Genomic DNA, 21,453 nt, shown 5'->3' with positions numbered 1-21,453 from the left:
ATCATTTAATCGATTTACTCACCGAATCATGTTCTACCCTTCTTGATTATTCGCTCGTACATCTCACCGCAAGACAATAAATTTCTAAATGCACAAACGACGAAGTTCGTTCAATTTCGACATTTTGCTTTACAAGTGAAAAACGATTTTTATAAGACGCTTCTTCATCGTTCTATCATCGCTTCGGTATTAACATATAAATAAATATTAGGTTAATATCTCTGAAATTTATGCGTTTGCGACGCGCGGGACTTACTTAAAATTCACGGCATCGAAATTTCATGAAAACTTCGGGGCACGACGTTGACAACGAGACGCAAGGTGAAAGTAGTTGAACTCAAGCTAGTACGAGCCACGTGAAACTGGTCGCTATTTCGCCGGGCCGTACAGATTCTACAGGCTTGAAAGCCCCTGGTTTCCCGCGCACAGCAAGAGCGAAGCACACACAACCACCCCAACCAACCAACCGACGAGTCGACCCACCGCCACCAACCCCTACACACAACAACTCAACGAAGCATCCCCCACTCTGAATCGCACAACAGCCTGAGCGGAAGTGCTAGTCAGTCGGCGAGCGACCTTCCAACATTACGGGTTAGGTTCCCTCTTTTTCCACCCGTCGTGTCTTTAATCTCATTTATACGATCGCGAGGACCGGCCGCTTTGTTTGATTTGACCCGTGGAGGAAGGAGAGAAAGTCGCCGCAAATACAGGTGTTAATCCTCGTACAAGAATCGGAAGTATCCGCCGCAATTTATTTCGTATGTTGTTCGCGCGGCAATAAGGTTCAATCAGATTTCTATGATTCATGGCTGTCACATCTAAAAGATATTTAGGAAAGCATTAGAAAGAGAAAATAAAGAAGGTGCTATTTGAACGATCGAGTGATTATCGTTCTTCCAGGTGTGCGTGTGACCGCAAACTTCGTATCTTTCCCTGCAACGTGTTCGTAAGCGAAAGCCTTCATGCGACGCGTGCAGCTACGAGTGTTGTTCACCATAGTCTGTTCATCATCTGGAAGATTTTAATAAATTAACGAAATATACAGTTGCAAATTAGCCGATATACTTACATTAGAGACATATGCTGCAGTATTTTTAATTATAAAGCAAAACACGTGTTTTATGACTTGTATTGCCGGAACAAGTGACATCGGACATAAGTTACAGATCGTTGAAAGTTAAACGCATGCTCTGCCGACTATTAGAGGAGACATAAGTTTATTGGTTTATACAATGCGATGAAACGTGTTCAATTGTTGTACATTACAATTAACATAACGATTATACCCGTGTATTAGTTAAATTTTAAAGTTCATCTCATCTTTAATTTAATATTTAATAATTGCTTATACGATAATTTGTCTCAGATATTCGCTTCAGTAATTACAAAGAAAAAGAAAAGTATTTTGAGAACAAAAAATATTGCGAACTTTTTTAATCGCGGTAACGTATTTTATACACAAAAACAAATATATCTGCGGTTCCCATTTGTACTGGCATTCAAAGAGATTGACATAGAATCTTATCCGAGTCGACCACGTGGCTGTTGAAGTGAGCGTCGACTGCGCCAAGAGTATGCGGTAAACACATTCCACGAGAACGGGATTCGGTAGAACTCAGCATATTTCTCAAAAACATCTCTTAGGGAATCGTGACAAACGTGAAAAATAGTTTTTGACACAATCGCTTTGTGGTGAACAACACTATCGGTGTTAATTAAATAACATTAACAAAGCTCGAAAACTGGAAGCGTCAATAACTCTCTCTGGAAATATATTTATTAAAACTTACTTTTTCCTCTCGTAACATACAAGACTGTAGCAAGGACTGTGATTTTTCACTGATTTGGTTAAAATCAGCAGCTTCACGTGCGAGCATCAGTGTTGTGATACGTAATCAAGAAATAAAGTCGAAGTGAAGCAGTTCAGGCTTTCTTCGTTGATTGCCATTGCCTGGTCCAAGAAAATTTTAAACAGATTGAAAATCAGCGTCCGCCACGCGCAGAGTTGATCACCCCGAGTAAACAGCAAAGTAGCAAAATCCCGCCCGCAGGCAATCGTGAGCTCAAAGAGGCCCAGGTTGAGCTCGTTCAGCCCGGCTCAACGATCAACGTCAACAGGACGTATCAACAAGCCCCCCAACAAGGAGGGTGGGTGCAGTGGTGCAGTGGTTGCCGGAGAGCCAGCGAGCTTGGGGTGGCCTCGTCCACAGGCGCCTTGGCACCGAGCGCACCGGGCCCCGGGGCTGCGGTGGTGGGTTGCCTGGTTGGGGTGTACCCGTGTTCTCCCTCCTCCACGGGGCCCAGGGGCCCCCTAAGTCATCATCTCCAGGCTATTCCAAACCAACAACAGCCGATTGGCTGCCGTGCCTGTTGCTGCGTGCATAGCAATCACCAGCCAGCTTCAGTCCAACTTACCAGTCAGCGGGGCGGTCTATCGCTGAGGGTAGCGAGGGTGGCGTCCACCACCTCCGTCCGAGCCGCCCCCTACGCCCAACCCCAGCACCAGGGGCTGGGGCAGGAGTGCAGGTAATAATAAATCATTAAACATATATTGTAGCTTCACTTCGACACGTATATTACTACTCCTTACTACTACTACTACTACTACCACTACTAGTACCACTACCACTACTTCTACCTCTACTACTACCACTACTACTACCACTACTACTAGTGCTACTGCTACGCTTCTACTCTGCTCGTCGTCGTCGTCGGCAGTATACTTGACAAAAGTAATATAATAAAAATAACGATCTATGCGCGTAGTAGCACGCCGAAATTAAGAAAAAAAATATTAAAAAAAAAACACGGTTGATGGAGTAAAGAAAATTACCCAAAACAAAAAACGCACGAAAAAGGTGTAGGGAGGAGACGGGGGCATTGGGTGGAGGTGGTGCGCACATCCTCGGCAGCCCGATGCTGTTCGTCCCGTTCACGGTACCCACCTTCCCTGCGACGCATCATCAGACGACTCATCCTGCGCATCAGTCACATCATCAACAACTGCAGGCCAACACCCAGAATCCGGTGCAGCAGCCGCAGCAGCTCACGCAGCTGAATCAGCTGAGTCATCTGAATCATCAGGGCATCGTGCCGGCGACGACCAATCAGCCGACTGTACACAGCACCAGCTGTTCGCCGCAGCAGCAAGCAACGACACCGAATAAGGTAAAAGATTGCTCGATTGCTTCATACGACTATGTGCAAAAGGCATTTTACAAAAGTATCGAAACATCGCAATGCTTGGGAAATACATTTTATAAATTGAGAGATATGGCAAATATCATAATAATATTGTTTTGTTAAATTCCGTTCTATATACGTTAATTATATTAGACATGCCAATGTGTTAGCAGAAGAGCTATTATAATCAATAGGGCGCTATGGCATAGATAATGAAATAATGGCTGATTATCGCACATAATGTGATTATCTTCACATAAGTAGGTTCGCGAACAAAATTCGCTTGATTTTAAACCTTCCACTTAGTTTTCTCTAATGCAATGGAATACATTCAAGCCATATCGATGATATAATAATCCAATATATCTTGTTATTATATTAGCCAAAATTATCATTGATAAAGTTGATTGCATAATTTAGAAAATAATGATAATATAAGATATATATCTTACTAATATTGCAAATATTAATATTAATATTTATCATTGCGCGTTATTAAAAAATTTCCATAATATAAATATGAAAATATTTCATATTTTTTTATCTATTGAAATAAATAAAAAATAAATGTATATATATATATATATATATATATATATATATATATAAAATATTTTTCTCGTTCTCTCTCTATGATTTAAATATCAAAAATTCAAGTTTCTCTTTTTTCAGTTAAAATTTATCATAAAGTGAATAAAACAACTATACATAAATGTATTGCTACATATACATTCTTAATTTTTTTAACTATGAAAATATAATTTTAATCTATCAAAAAATAGAAATATAATTTTTATCTAATTAATAAAAATAAAATTAATAAAAATATAATTTTGATTTATCAAAATAGAAATTTTAAATTAGATTACACATCTCGTTTAACCGAAGCAAGATATATAACAACGCAAACGTGATATATTTAATACGGATGATCAAGTCTTATCAGCAGTGTCTATTAAATTAATACAAAATGAAAATATTAAATATGAGAAATCATGTCATTTATGACTTTAATCGTTTAATATTCGAATTGTGCGACATGTAGACATTAGCATAAATTTTCTAAATGTATCGTATACGAAATGGGCCAAATGTTCCGATGAAAATAACGCAATATCCATGTCGCGTTTAATATCGCTCGTAATATCAGTATCGCTATACAAGTTTTCGAAGCGCACTAATAGATATTTATTAACATTGGGGCCGACAGCCACGATCTATAATCTATACGTATATAACGAGGGGGATTTCTTCTCTGGTCGTTTTACGTATCCGAACGACTTCTTTTTTACCGGTATCGCCCATGGTGTCAGGATTGTTTCTTCATTTTTCTCACCCGCGTTTCCTCGCAGCTATGCGCTTTTATTATCCTGGCATAGATTCAAGTCAATTTTCTTTAGCAAGCCATAACTTGCCGGAAGATTCTCTCGAGAAGCATGGCGGCCGATGCGCCATAGTACGAACAAGACATCACAGGGTTGGCAGCAGGAACACGGTTTAATTCTTGAAGTCTGGCAATCCACGGGTGGTGCTTCCTTTTCCGGGAGTCCGTCTCTGTGTAGCACAGTTTGAAAAGATCCCACACCCTTCTTGCTTTTGGCGCCACGATAAGAAGAAAATATGTATCGCGGTTTCGTGCAAATTATCAATTATAATACGCTGGCACATTGAGAATTATTACAAAGTACAGATCTCTTCTTACATAAAACAATATTATATTAATTTATATTAATTCTATCTTTACCTAAATATTATAATTTATTTTTATATTAATATTAATTTTACAAAATTGCATATATTTTTTTACACCATGAAAAAATGTACTAATTTAAATTTATTATTTATTGTTTTAACAAAGCATAGTTATAAAAGAAATTTGTATACCTGCAAAAATTTTTTTACAAAAATCTTTCCAGAATCTGTTTCAGCGATGTAGAAAGATCTCAAATCAGTGAAAATGTCTAGATATATTTAACACATGCTATGTGAAACATTTGATCAATAAACGATGTGTGAAGTGACTCTTACGTCACTCTATGCGTGAATATACTACACATCTATTTCCATTATGCCACAAACATATAAATACGCGTCGCGTGGTACATGTGAAAATGTCTCTGACTTAATATACGTAGCGAAGCCTCCCATACGCGTATTATTACGGGCAACGTTTACGCATTATATATGTGTATGTACTATGTAATTTACGTAGCAGTGACATATACTCTTGTATACATATATATGCGTTATATATGCAAGTTACGACATCTCTCTCTCTGTATATATTACAAATTCAAAGTGTCTACACGTGACTGTAAAATGTGTACACACTCTATGTACATCGTTTCTTGAACTACACGTATAAATTTCTATAAGCTAGAATTTCTGAATGTGCTCGAAAGAGATATGAAATGTTAATTCTTTTCATACACATATATGCTTTTTATTCAGATAAATTTAAATATCTAATTTTATGCAGAATTTGCAGAGTTGCGTATTGTTTTTTCTTTTTATGTTAGTTTTAAACGTTTGATCATACGATGATATTTTTCTGTTTATCAATCCTATTCATGACTTTAAATAAAATTTAATTGCTTCAAAATCAATCCTCGTTAATTAAAGATCAAAGTCTTGCATTGATATATATATATATATATATATATATATATATATATATATATATATAATAGAATTACAATCGCGTAATTTATAGTTCTTTTTTATATCATGTAAGAAGAAGAACAAAAGAAGAATGACATTACATTTATTGCCAAGAGAATATCTGATAAATTAATAATTAATCATGTTTTAATAGTGCATTATCTTGTATCATTGTAATTTATTAGAGACATCTATATATATAAATTTATTACGGGATACACATCTAATTAATATAATATCAACAATTATATCGTATTTTTTAAAAATAGTGTTTTCCTGATCATTATAATTTTTATCTCTATTATCTTTGAATGCAAAAAAATATGAACAAAATAAATAAAGCAGAATACATATTAAATTGAGATAACCTTTACATCCGTATATAATTTATATACTATGTCTCTCTCTTTCTCTCTCTCTCTCTCTCTCTTCTTGCAGCATTTAATAATATGATATTAAATAGCATTTAAATGTGAGAATAATTATCGGTATCGGAGGAAAATTCGTAGAAAAGTATCTTTGCAAAATAAGCGGAAGACGCTTTCTCGTGTAATAAAGGGTTACAACTTCGCAGGTAGGCCTTTAGGAAGATCGAAGTATGAAGAAGCAATGAGGGGGAGGGAGAGTGAAGGAAAATACCAGAATTTCTAAAGCGAAGGAAATAGCTGCTATCCAGGTGGGTGGGTACGGGAGGCAGGAAGACTTTGAGAGTTGTTCGCGTAACTTTATTAATTAAAGGCCGTTAGTCCTTGTTGCTCGATACACCTTATATAGTCGCCACGGTCATGGTTCTCTCATACAAAGAACAAGCTTTCTTATCCCTTTTCCTCTCTCTGTTTCTTGGCGCCTCCGTCAACGCGCTTATCCGCGTATTGATCATTACTGTCACTGTCCACTGTAATAAATAGTATTTTTGTGTTATTTCTTTTCATGTATCATCGCTTTTTTCTAGCATGTGTAAACACAATCTTCTCTAGTATATTTTAATTTGTTTTTTCTTGCGTAAATTCTTAAATAATTATTTTTTAGTTAATAAAAAAATGTCGTATATTTTTCTTGAAATATTAATTACAACTTTGCACAAAATAAAACGATTATCAAACTTTTATATTGAAACTATCCAGTTTAAGTATATGTATCATCTTATTAATTAAATTATTGATTCCTGATAAGTACACTTTATTATGCTAGTAAGCTGGAAAATTAATAAGAAGCTTTAGAAGAGCAAACTCATTAAGTACATTACTAGATGTTACTGTCAGAAAATAATGTAAAAATATAAATAAAAATAACTGCATTTTTTAGTATTTATAGTTAATCACTTTTTAATTATGTTATGTTATCAACAGCATATCTTATAATAGTGGAACAATAATCTATGTTGTTCTAAATTTATTTTATTTTTGTTTAAACTAAAAATATAATTAAAAAACTGTATGTTGTTTGATATGTGTAAAAATAATTCTCGAAAATTTATAATAGTTATAATACTTTCAAATGATGCTGTTAAATTATTCCTTGGTTATTGGCCTTTTTCATTTTATATTTGTTGCCGTACAGAAAAGAAAAAACATGGGCTGTGCGTATTCTTTTAAGCTACATATCTTCGTCTTTTTTTCTTTACCTATATATATTCTTTACCTATATAATCGAATTATATAGTTATGTTGTTTTACGTTGTCATGATTCAATGTAATATCGCGTGTCCACAAGGTGTTAAACTGAGAGACAAGTACTGAACGTTATTGAAGGTTCCCACCTATAACACAGCAAAGAAAAAGGTGACTCATTCACGCTACTTCATCTTCTCATGTCCTTCGCATTGCTTCCGACTCCACAGCTCCGACATTCATCATCGTCACCATCTATCGCCGTTTTTCGCGCAAAGAAAATATCTCATGATTACCGCACAATATCGCGCTATACGTGAATTCTTGCTACCCTATACGTCATTTTCCTGCCGAGTTTTATTAACACTGTTATGTTGGAAATATCGTGCAAGAAGATAATTATGAGTTGGCCAAACGTAATGAAAAGAGTAACAAAGACGCATCCGACAGAAGATAATCGGCTGGTACTTGTCATAATTAGAAAATTGCTTTCCTCATAGTAAAAATATATTGCGGCAAAGAAGAAGGTGCAAAAGGAACTCATTATGAAGATATATAAATTAGACCGTGTGCTTGCCTATACCTGTTCATGAGGAGGTAACGCGAGGAGGGGATGGGCGGATGAAGGGTGCTAGTAAAGCCGGTGCCGGCTGAGTGGGACATTCGCGAGGGTGGTGCGCGGGGGTGGCCTCGTGTTTTCAAGGGAAAGCGACGCGGAGCGTTACCGGTGATGGCTAGGGGGTGCGCCGCACGGGGAGAAGATCAAAGTACTGGAGATGATTTCATTACGACACGCCACTCGTCTACTACGTTGAAATATCAAAAGAGTGGCGGTCTCACACAACTATGGCAGTCGGCGATGCGGTCTGGCGCGCGCGCGGAAGTTTTCTGCACAATGCTCTCTCCTTACCGGGCTAAAGAGACTGGCGAAGCACACGAAGTAGAGGGAAGGTAATACAATGCTAAGAAAAAGTCGGAGCGCGCGCGAGGCAACCTTTCGCATTTCTGATTTCAAACTCTGCTCTATTTACTCAGAGAGAGGAATATTATTAGCTCAAGTTGCCGTCTATTGTCGAATAAACTTGGCCGTTGTGAACAAATATCGAAACTTGTTGCTCTATTTTATTAAAAACTTTAGATTGATGCATAGTCAATAAGCACTGTGTCACATAGAAATCGATTATTATCACATGTTTAGTGATTTGTTGTGGAAAACTAGTTTAATATTTTATTGGATAAATATAGATATTTTTCTTTAAAAATTGTAAAAACTAATTAAATAAAAGTTTACGTTGTCTCATAAAAAAAAGAAAATTAGACATTATTATATCAAAGCATTTGTTTGTGCAAATGTAATTTATCTAATCGTGATTTAAGAGACAGAATTTGCGATAAACATATGACAATATTTGCATTATTTTTATTGTTTTGCGCTTTTATATATAGAATTTTACGTAGAAATATAAGAAAGAAAGAAAATTCAATTTTCACACGTACATACATATACAAAGGACGAGAAAAAATACAAATTTGTAGAAGAAACGACTGAATTTATTGTAAATTAACATGCGCGCAACATATTTTAAATTGTTAATTATCTTCACCGTAAATTATTTCAATTTTTATCAGAAAAATTCGATCAGAAATTTAAAAAAACATATGACACGTTGGAACTAGATTAAATTGCTTTCACCTTGTTTTTAATTATATCGAACTCGAAACTCGTTAAATCCGACGGTACCTTTGACCGGTAGAATAAATTTTACAAGCCTTTGTATTTTTAATGTCCCTGTTTCGACCTTCCATCCATTCGCCGTTCATCGCGCCCTATCTCGCACGAGTTCAACGACAAGCGCGGAGGAAATCAGAATCGTGTTCGGTTTTGTCCGCGGAATGCGGCGCGAAATTTTTTGTGATTTCAATACGCGGCAATATTCTCAGATCAATGTGCAAAGTCGTTTAGAACTTCCTCTCTTTCTCTTCCTCACCCGCGTGCGATCGTGTGTGCGCGCCGAAGAGTACGCCGGCCGGATGAGCCAGTAATTAAAACGAAATTCGTAAAAAAGAACGGCCGCACACGGCCCGGTAATGCATACAATATAATGGATACAACGCACAGCGGGGGCCATCATAAAATTTTACAAATGAGCGTGTGCCCAAGCGGCGCGGCTTACGTAGAGCGCGGACGCGGGGGAGCAAAATAAAGAGGGCAAAAAAAAAGCGATGTGCACCAAAAGCAGGGGCAAAAGCCACGCCGAATAGCACTATGCCGCGCGTTGGCGGCGCTTGCCCTTTCTCCGCTTCCTCTATTTCCTCTTTGCATCTCCGGGACCGTGGCACTCTCGCGTATACCGCAGATACAAACAAACAGCAGTCGGGTCATACAGACAAAGTAACAAATGCCGGACATTTACATTTAGCAGCGAGGGTTCAGCCGCACCGAGAGCCCCCTACTCATCCTCACCCTCAGTCACCAACCACCTCCGCGCTTTTCGACGATGTTCCCCTTTCTTTCGTTCCAATTCAATCCGCGTTCTCTTCCTCGCTCGTGCTTCCGCACATGGATCGTTTGCATCCGGTAACGAGGGCACACGTGTACGCGACTTATATTATGTATAGCGCTCCCGTGCACAGTTAGCTTCGCGTCTCGGGCTTCTCGACACTTGCAAATTTTCCGCTTTTAAATGTTAATTTCGATGTATTCGATGGCACTTCCATCGCACATCTTAATGCTAATTCTTGTGTTGTTGTCTTTATCGTTTTATCTGACAATGTTTTATATTTAAACCAAATATCATATTAATCTGCATATATAAAGTGGCACGTTGCAATCAAGTTCGCACGTTCGATTAAAAAAATTTTGCTTGAATCGTCAAATTTTAATATAAGCGAATATATCACTTCGTTAAACATATCGCCTTTTGAAAAATAGATTACAGAACTCAGGTTACATTGGCACATGCAAATATATTTATACAGTCTGATCTGACTGCACTAATTTTGTCTGGAATAACGATTTATTCGCTCCAACAACTCCTAACGTTTGTACGTGACTTTCCTAAAGGACGTAATCATCGCGTGAAACTGATCAGTAGAAGCTTTATATGCATAGGGCGCGGCGTCTGACAGGAAACGTCTGACTGACCTCGATTTTCGAAATTTAAATCAACGATCTTGCAAGAAAAAAGAAACGATAAATGGCTAAAAAGTAAAATAAAAATATGATATAAAAAATATATATATTTAAAATAAGTATATTATTTGTATTTGTCATAAAAACTGAAATAGAATATATGCTTCTATTTTTGATAGTTCGCAAAAATTAAAAATATAGAAAAAGGGGAGAAATTGTATAAAATTAAAGTTGTACATATAGCTTATTAAACTTCACAAAAAAATAAATTTTATTTAAATTGATATATTTCCATAGAATTTCTTATTAGATATCTTTTATTTGATAATATTTTTAGCTAAGTTGAATAAGCTGATTAAGTCTTTCAATTAATTCTGAATTTTTGTTAGAAAACAAATTTAGATTTTTCATAGTATTGTATAAATCTATTGAAGCTTCAAGTTAATTTTAAGCAAAACTGACACATGATACTGTCAATTATGCTAAACAGCATGCTTAAATTCCAATGTCCATCGAGCAATACCATGCTACGAAGTACGTCGTGCGTGATCGGTAATTCGATCAACATGGTAAACGTGACAGAAAATTGATGTGTTCCGTGTATCCAAGTAGGTAGATATCTGAATGATATCTCTAGCTAATACTGACAACCGATCCTTAGCCATTCAGAGAATAACGGATATGCTTGGCTGCCTGATAACTACGAGTGTCCAATTATTTCCCGTTAGCCGTCCGATTGTCGTCCACATTCCGATGCAATGATACTTCTACCTTCGAAATAAGCGATGCAACGATGGTGTCGCCTCCGACAACTCCACTTAATATAATTATAAAGTATTGATCCAATTCTCTATTCAAGCCAAAGAGGATTGAAAGCAGAAGATTACTAAACGTTTTGACTAAAGTCATTAGTCGATTAGTAGATCCTCTAATAGGTTTTGCACTTTTGACATATCTGCAACAATTTGCCATCTATAATAATTTATTTTAATTAGTATACCTATATATAAATTAGTATGCTAGCTAATATATTGTTATAAAAACCTCTGCATAAGCCATTAAACTCGATATACACTTAACTCATACGCGCGTATTACGGTCCTAATCTAATAAATATTCATCACATATTAGAGGGCTATACTTTATCTATTATATGTTAGAAAATTTTCTTCCAATTGCACGAGGCACTTGCGATCGTTTGTTAAGTTGATCGACGCCATATGACGTATATCCGCTTCGCATGGTAGTTTAACGGAAAAAAGAAAAAGAAAAGAAAAAAATTACGAGGCGGAGAAAGCAGCAGAAAACAAAACGGCGCCGACTAAAAGAGGTCGGAAGGGGAAAGAACGTGGGCAACATACGAGGGCTGAAGGGTGGAAGGGTGGGCGTTGGGCGGCGGCGGCAGAGCGGTGGAGCGACTCGTTATGCACGAAACGCATTACTTTTATCTCGGGCAAGCCGAGAGTGGCGCCGAATTGCAATCAATTTTTTGTCTTTCTTCTTCAGCCGTACTCATCGCTCACCCTCTGCCTCGCTCAGCCCCATTCTATCCGCGGTCCACTCCGGTTCCGTTCCTTTTGGTTCCGTTCTGAACGGTTCCGTTCTGAACTGATCCGTGCCTGCACCGCGCTGGGCCGTGTTTCGTTCATTCGTTCGTTCGTTCGTTCGTTCGTTCATTCGTTCGCTCGCTCACTCGTTCGTTCGTCCGCTCATTCGTTCAGGATGGCTGGCTGGCGTTACCCCGTGCAACCGGAATTTGCATCCGGGATCCCACTATTTGCATTTCAATTCCGCGAGACTCTCGCTACCGCTGCCACCGCCGCCGCCGCTGCCAAACGGCGGGTACAAACATAAATACGAATTCAAGGGGGTCCACAGGCTGCTATATACCGCCTGACGCTGGCGATTCAGTGCTCTTGTTACGCCTAGTTACTGACCACCATCCGATTCCCTGCACCACTTACCCATTATCAAATCAAGGAAGGAAGCTCGAAATATCAATGAATCGAAGTACGACAGCGCCGATTGCTTAAGCATGTCTATTGCTAACTAAATATATCTTTAATATACGTTTCCCTTCTTATAAAAATATTTTTAAACATTTCCATCTAATTATTAACACACAAAATAATCAAAGTTGTCAAATTATTATATAAAAATTAATTTTTCCTTCTTATAAAAATATTTTTAAAGATTTCCATTTAATTATTAATACACAAAATAATAAGAGTTGTCAAATTGTTACATAAAAATTAATTTAACATTATATTTATCTTTTTTTGCATTTCTTGCATTGTTTAAGCATGTATTCAAGTTATATAAAAATTCCTTTGAAATAGTACGATTTAGTTAATATCGTTAATTCTGATTATTGTATTATAATATATTTAGCAGTCAAATATCTAGATTTTAGAAAAGTATGCGTCATTTGTTATAAAAAATCACGGATATATATACAATATAAACAAAATTATTTACGAATGCAAAGTTTTATTATATATATATACAACGGATATATATACAATATAAACAAAATTATTTACGAATGCAAAGTTTTATTATTTATCACTAATGCAAGCACAATGCTCGCAATTAGAAGCGTAGTAAAAACGACAACACATACGTAGCTTTAAATGTTGTAGTATGGTATATTCCATGATTTATTTACGCTGTTGAAAGAGAGGATTTATTTATGTATACAACATAAATCATTCGTCTATGATTAACAGCATACTATATTTGAATTCTGCAGCAACGTTAAATACCTTTGCAAGTACCTTAGTCATATATATTTTATTGTAAATCTCATTATAAACTTTATTCAGCAAATGATTAATATCTTTTAATTTAATGTTTAAAGAGAGAGAGATTATTCTATAATTAACTTCATAGATATACATATCTTTAAAAGTACAAAAAATCGATTGCTGTTTTTATGTTTTGTTGCAATATTTCAATGCATAAAGATCAGAGTGATATGCATGATAATCCAATAAATAATCCAAGAAATCGTCGAGCTATCTTAAATTGTGCATATAATTTTCTTCCACGATATTTCACGTCAATAGAGCATCCGCACATTCGTATCTCATCTTCCGTGAATAAATCTTCGCTAAATCGTTCCGTATGGTCGCATAGCAAAAAACATTAATGCGACGCTTTTCCTAACGTGTCCACATCAGAGTACCTACATCCGGTGATTTATCGACGCTGATACATGATAGTAGCCGCGTATCGCATCGGTATAACTAACCCGTTCATTCCGGTGGGGCCCCTAAGGCGATGCTCTCTTCGCCGCTCATGGTCCGATCGATCACATATACTTGCTCTCTTGTGTTGCCGCCGCCTCCGCTATCTCTCTCCGTCGCTCTTACCTTCTCTCGTGCGTCGAGTTGGCCGATCGTGATCGTCAAAGGGTCGCTCACTCGTAATCAGTCGTGCGAGGGCTCACGCACGTTCTGCCGCGACTATCGGGGTCGTTAACCCCCACCTTCTCCGCGCCCTTTCCGCGCTATTCCACCGGTCGATCTCTCTACAACAACATGCAGACCCTCGTCCAGAGTCGATGTCTGCCCTCGAACCCCTTTCACGGGCAGCTGGATCTCAGGTGAGACGTGAACGAACAAAAGAAAATAAAAGAGTAGGGATGGAATAAAAATAAAGATCATGGAGGAGAGGTATCCGTGCGTGTAAAGCCATTCTCTGAATTCGCGGGTGGATCGTGGATGCGATGCATTTTCCATAGTCATGGATCCGAAATCTTTTCAGGGATGTAAACGTCTGCTGTTGTTCGCTTTTCCACGATACGAAGCGATATTAAAGAAAACTGAAGGGCACACAAATTTGTAATACTAGTTATATTAAATGTATAGACTTTAGACAAAATATAAAGCTATTATGTTTGAAACTAATATTATAATTTTATACATATAATATATTAAATATACATATAATAAATTATAATATATTAAATATACATATAATAAATTTTATATATACGATATTTTATTTATATCACGTATGAAGTAAAAAATGTGAACTGGTTTTCTGTAAAAATCGCACGAGAAATACAGTTGTTTGACGAGTCTTAAGCCATTTCTTGTGATCGCAGGTGTATCCTAGTAACGTATCATCTCGCGTCGACCACTGTGGAGAGCCGCGGGTTTTCACCGTGTTATCCTTTGCATCCCTTCGGCATCCCGTTCCACCGCCTTGTCGCGGAAACGTAGCGACAGCTGAGGGCGGTGGGAGTAGATTGCAAATGAGAGCTTTTGCAGTGGCTATATTTCTTGCTGAGGTTTTTAATCCTGCGTGCAATGCGATGCCGGCCCGACAGGCAGAGCCGTCCGAGCTTTGCTCGTTCTTTTCCCTTTTTTTTTTCCTTTTTCTCTCGACCTACCGGTTACCACCCTTCTCTCCGTCGCCTTTGCCTCACTCGAGTTTTCTTTTGGCGTGACCGCTCTTTCTGCCAAGTGCTCGCCGCGTATAAAATATTCGCTCGCATTGTATTTGCATATTTACATATAACTCGGTGCATGATAAAAGGTTTGTATGTAGGTTGTGTGTCCGTTAAAATTATTTCAGAGAATGATATTTTATTATATGTTATATGCCAGCGCTTGTATATCAAGATTGTCAGTTCGATTCTAAATATCATCGTAATTTGACCGTCAATATAATATCAGTGAAATGGCGATTATACATGTAGCAATCCTTATTAAATCAAAATCTCCTACATATGTATATCCCATGTATTATTATTTAAAATCTATAAAAATAATTTTATAGAAATATTTTACAGTAATATAATACATTGTTTTTCTGAATTTTGAATAGAATAGCAACAGCTATCCTTACTTCTAAAGGTTACATAGCTCCAGTTACTAATCAACGTAACCGAGCAAGAGTTGTTAGGTATAATAACGATGATATACATGCCCCAATTGCGTCGGTCATTGTGTATTATGTAACTGTATAATATACAATATATCAATTGATATCAGAAATAATTCAATTAATATTTATTAATTTATTATTAATTTCAACACGTTATGAAAATAAATTTGTCAGTAATATACATGTATGGAAAACATCAATTGTTTCATTTCACGCGAAACGTAATTATATAACAATAATTATGAAGGCTACGAGATACTTTTAAGTAACAAAGGCAAAAAGCAAGAGCTAAAGAATTTTATTGCAAGTTATTATATTGATTTAAAATTTGATTTGATTAGTTTATTCAAATTTTTTAATTAGTCTACTTTAAAAAAATTAATTCACATAATAAGCATCGATTTTTTAAAATCCTTCCATATCAGTCCATTGAGATATTTAATTTGATAACAAAATATTTTTTGTCACGCTCTATTTATTTTATTTTAAATTATAATCGTTATACATGGCGCATGTTTTAAATAAAAAAGGAAATAATGCACAGATTTGTACGGTTAATGCGCTCAGTCTTTTGGAACAATCGTATTTTCGTCGTACAATTCATCCGTTTACGAGTTTTCTGTGTCACAGCTAACGTTTGTCTACGAGACATATTTTCTGGTTTGCGAGGATGTGATATCTCCCGTGGGGAAAGCTAGAGCACCTGCTTACTCCCAAGTTGGTCCTAACGCAATATCATGCGCGTTGTACTAGAAACTGGCCATTTGAAAACTATCTCACATATACGTATATATGTGTATAGTTTGAAGATAAGCATTATCGTATTTGTTTATTTTTAATTTCTAAAAGAATTATCAACACATCAATTGTGAATCACATATTAAAAAGATGAAAAAATAATTTATTAAAATAGAATATTTTTCTCAGTATAAATAAGCAAACTATACATATTGCTTGTAATAATTGAAATAAGATTTTCTTATTTATTTTATAATATTTATTGATTGTATTTATAATTAAATGTACAACATATATATATTAAAAGAAGATTAGTTTTTATTTAAATAACTTTTCCTAATTATTAATTTTTAGATCTCAATAAAAGATATTTCAAATTATTTTAATGTAAAACTTGCAACATAATGTTAAATAACGAGCAATAATTAATGTATTTAAATGTATTTAAACGATTCAATTAGTTTGTTTTTCGTACACATTAATACATAGGAGCTCTACACGATAATCAGATAATCGTTAGCCAAGTCCAAATTTAATTCATCAGTATACAGTTGGCTTTCAGTGTTCGATGATAATAGGATAATCGATGAAACTGTCACCTCGTACAAGAGGCGTTTCGATAGGCGGGATTCTGCCGTATTTCAACGAGACAAACCAAAGCCACAGTACGCAGCGTTAAATAATTGCTTGGTATCCGTTCGATTCTCGAGGGTGATTCGAATGGTAGGGTTGTCGATGGAACGGAGGATGAAGGGAGGTTGCACGAAATGGAAAACCACGAAAAAAATTGAAGCAACAAAGAGGCAGAAAAGAGGAGTGAGAGAGCGAGAGAAAGAGAGATAAGCGATAAACGAATCAACGATCGTCAGCCACAGGCTAACCACCGATCGAACCCGGGCACTCGACGCCAACGAGAAATTGAAAATGGAAATGTTTAATTGCCCGAAAACACACAAAGCGTGCTTTGATGTAACGTTTTATATTTTTCGGCACATGCTCTAGTAATCATTCAGGTTAATACGTTCTAATAATTGGATCATCAAAGAAGGCATGTAAGAATAGCAAGAGACCTTTTTGTAATTGAACTTATTAACTAAGTAAAATTATTTATTTATATATCTATCACTTTATTATAAATGTACAGGAATCTTATACAAATACTTTAAAAGTCATAATAGATTCCTAACGAATAGGAAATGCCTGATTGCAACGTGACAAATAGTCTACGCGATAGAAGAAAACGAATGGGGAATAGATAAGATAGGAAAGTCTCTTGAGAAATTGCCATAGACACGAGAATGTGACGAAGGCTCAAGTCTTCTTAAGCCGAGGATAAATACAGGAATCTTGTTATTTCGCTCAGTAACCGAGAGATCTTCCTCGCAGAAGGAAACGGAGGACATACATTAACCCTATACGTATTTATCTTCCAGCACTAAAACGTGTTACGAGTACTTCCTTCCACGGAATATCAGCCGAGTTAATTAACCATGTCAAGAATCAAGTGATGGCACACATCGGTACACATAATAGAATTACATTTAACTGCATGCTCTCAAGTTGAGCTCCAATATAGAGTTTATGCAAATATTTTATGTTATTTCTAAATTCATTATGAATATATATTTTGTTATTAAATTTTAAAATTATAATTCAATTATTTATTAATACAAAAAATGTATATTCTTCTAGAAAAATGTCATTGTGTGATGCAATAAATATCGAGACACATACAAACAACAGTTAATTTAAATCATCACTTCAATTATTACGATCTCCGCGAAACATTCTTTAGTTTACAAAGATACGTTATCCTATCGCGCAACAGAAAGGTCTCCTGGAGCGTGTCTTCAATTTTACCTAATAAAATGGGACGTAGCGCCTTGTTAAGCCACCCTTTGGTGCTTGCTAGTAAATTAATGAGCTCACTGCAACACTACACCGTGCAAACCCTTATACCATCCCCCAACCACCCTAAGGCCCACCTCTCTACACTGCCAGTCTACTCGCTTTGCGCTCTGCTTGGTCTACTCTCGAAACCAGCATTAAATCATACATCAGCGCACGATGCGGCCAGGGGTGACAAGAAGGGGTTGAGCAGGAGGAGTAAATCCGGGAAAGCCAGGACGAATGGAGATGTCGCATATACTAATAATCAACCAGAATTTGAAATTCTGCGTGGTTTATGGTCACGGAGGGAGATATGTAGCAAGAATTGTTGCAAAATTTAATCGCTCCAGCGAGATGATAATATTTGTTGTAACTGAATCATAAATCAAATAACGAATTTGTGTATCGCACAAAGATATATATGAAGCAAGAACTTCTATTAATTGGCAATAATATCGATTTTTTATGTACAAAAATCAGATTTCATTTTTTTCTCCAAAAGCGCACATAATATATAATAATTTAATTAAATGTAATAAAAAATATTAATAAATATTACATAAAAAATAAAATTAAAACTATTTAAAATGAAAAGATTCTATCATAATCTTTTGTCATTTACAAATTTGATCGAATCAGAATAAACTGTGCAGAAATAATTATAAATTTCATATATTGTTGTACATGTTATTTTTATTGTTGTATATATACTTTTATTTATTAAAAAGATACGTGACATATTATTTATATATTATATCAAAAATTTTACTAAATTCAAATGACAGTGACATTTTTTTATAATATATGAATAGGAGAAAGCATTTCGTGTTATCCCAAAGATGGTTCAAGTGCGGTCAACTTATGTAATCCTCTTTAAAACCGACAAGAATTAACTTTAGCACATCGCAAATTCGCACCGCATTTCACGGCTCTTATGAATTTAAGCGCCCGCCATCCGTAGTCCCGGGAGGTGCAAGGGATGCGAGAAGGGTTCATGTGTGGTTATGGAAGAGAAACCCGTAGTGGAGAAAGGCGGAAGTAATGAAAAAGCTGGAGTACCTGCAAAGTAGACGAAAACGAGAAAGAAGGAAGAAATGAAAGAAGGGGATTAAATTAGAAATAAGAGAAAAATAAGAACAAAATGAAGAAAAAAAAAATTAATGTGATATCGAGTGAAGAGTGAATATATAGTCTGCCAACTTAAATAGGATATAAAAAAATTGTTATAAGAAAAGTGAAGTATAATATATCGTAAATGCAAACAAGAAATATATTTGTTAATTTAACAAAAATTCCGCATAATTATTCACAGGAACATAAAACTAAGAAATATATTTGTACGAGTGTAAATAGCGTAAATGTGCGCTTTTTATCAAGGCTAATTAATTAAATAACGCGCCGAGGAAAAAAAGGTAAATGTTGACAAGACGGCAAGTATGCGGGCGGAATGCACAAAGACTTTCAAGTGTCGCAGATTTAGCAAAAGGAGGTGTGCTGTTGTTTTAATATGGTGTCGTGACTCCTAGTTTACGGGAATGCCGCAAAGCTGGTTTGTCTTCTCTTCCATCGTCGCAAGGTGATCGTCCAACTTCGTTAACTTGGCCATTTTTCATAGCACGAGTGAGAAAGCCGATTTCGCGTTACCAAAATGCACCGGCCAAAAGTAATCAATTACTTTTCCGCTAACGATCGGAGCGTGCCTGTGATTTGTATGCCCGTATAGCCGTCATCCTGAAAACCGCACGCGCGTACATACACGTATAAATATCGCGTATACCAGCACGCGTGTGCAAATGATTTCGCGTGATTAAATTCCGATAGCGAATCTTGCCGATACAGATGCAAATGGTTTAATGCATAATCGAAAGCCGGTTAATGCATTGTAAGACTTTGGTGTACCGACAATCTAGCCTCGTAAAACTCGCAACATGTCATCGCATACTAAATTTAGGCCGCTTTTGTGACTCTCGCATGTGACCCGACAGTATTCATCGAGATTATTATACGTCATGTACACAGTGTGCCGTGGGTGCTTATTAATGTCGTTCCTGCATCATCGATCAGGCGTACTGGCAGCATGGTAGAAAATTGGCGTACAGTGTGGTTACGAAACTTTAAATAAAGCGTCGAGCAATTTCATCAGGCGCGCTATTTATATCCTTTAAATTATTCTATGAGATTAATTTATTTTTAGCTTGAAACGATATGTGAATTATAAAAGCTATTGACTGCTGCTTCTTAATCACTATATATATTATTTTGATTCATGTACATAATATAAATACTATAAATAATATAATAATATATAACATAATATAAATAATAAATCACGCGTTTGAATAATTCTATCTATTGTTAGCTTGTTTTAATGTATACTGTGGAATGATTTACATTTAATATTCGAAAAGGAACTGCGTTCACAGAATTTTCAACTGATATAGCGATAAAACTATTTCATGAAACTTTTTTTGGGGATATTTCTATTTCTGCATTTTTCGAGCTTGAAGGATTTAAATAATGAAGCAAAAGTAGCAAAGCTAACTAATGTATGTGTATGTGTGTGCATTTATAATCAATTATTTTATTTTTCGAAACATAATAACTTATACGAATGTATATATCTCTTGTTGAAACAAAAGAGCATTAACATTCCGTCGATAAACATTGGTAATCACAGGAAGTTCCTCGCCATCGATCGACGCGTACGAATCACCGTTTACTGTAATTTTCCTGCTGCAGCAATCCAACGTGACACGGCGTCGCGCGCGCGTTTACATCGAATTTAATTAATCCGTAGATGATCGCATACAGTAATTCGCCACGTAGACCGAGAGTACCAACCCCATTTCCCATCAGCTTTTCCATTCCATTCTCCGCTAGAGCCAGCCATAGTCGCTTCGCGGACTACGCCAACATGCACCGCGTGCGGTTCCACCTGCCTATCTCGGTTGACAATCTATCAATTAATTAACGAAAATTACGCTCTTGCTAAATTAATACCGGGACCGTTTCTACGTGTGCTTGCGCGGTGGAGAGAACACCGTGCCAACGCCGCGGCTCGCCAGTTTGCGATGCTCGTGCTCTGCTGCGGCCGCAACGTGCGGCAAGCGCCGACGGTGCAGCCTCGCCACGAATTACCGGATATCTTAATGAGTACCGTAATTAATACGGACACAGATTGGGAGGCCGTTCGAGGATGCGGGGTTAGATAACGCTTAACCAGAACGTACAGGCTTTGTCACGGACGTGTACAAGATAACCGTATATCTGCTGTGAAATGCAAACCGGAGGGGCCATCGACCATCGTGGCAGCCCCCCTGCCGCGCTATCTGAGAACCG

The 21,453-nt window shown here is 36.6% G+C and overlaps 1 protein-coding gene across 7 annotated transcripts in view; it reads left to right on the top strand.

Moving 5' to 3' along the window:
* Positions 1-1,916: 1,916 nt before the first annotated feature.
* The window catches only part of LOC145963593 (nucleolysin TIAR), a 423,794-nt gene continuing 404,257 nt past the window's right edge, over positions 1,917-21,453 (top strand). For 6 of the 7 annotated variants that reach the window (XM_083085717.1, XM_083085730.1, XM_083085726.1 and 3 more), the window contains exons 1-2: positions 1,917-2,529; positions 2,862-3,171. In XM_083085717.1, the coding sequence (XP_082941843.1) occupies positions 2,920-3,171 (252 nt within the window). In that variant the 5' untranslated portion in view covers positions 1,917-2,529; positions 2,862-2,919. The remainder of the gene's footprint in view (positions 2,530-2,861; positions 3,172-21,453) is intronic. The other variant, XM_083085771.1, reaches the window with a different exon arrangement.

This window comes from Camponotus vicinus, unplaced genomic scaffold (assembly GCF_025532165.1).
Source record: "Camponotus vicinus isolate PSW18456_S1 unplaced genomic scaffold, iyCamVici1.0 SCAF_1, whole genome shotgun sequence".
Taxonomy (NCBI): Eukaryota; Metazoa; Arthropoda; class Insecta; order Hymenoptera; family Formicidae; genus Camponotus; species Camponotus vicinus.
The sequence above is the reverse complement of the archived record's forward strand: the minus strand, read 5'-3'. Positions and strand labels throughout refer to the sequence as shown.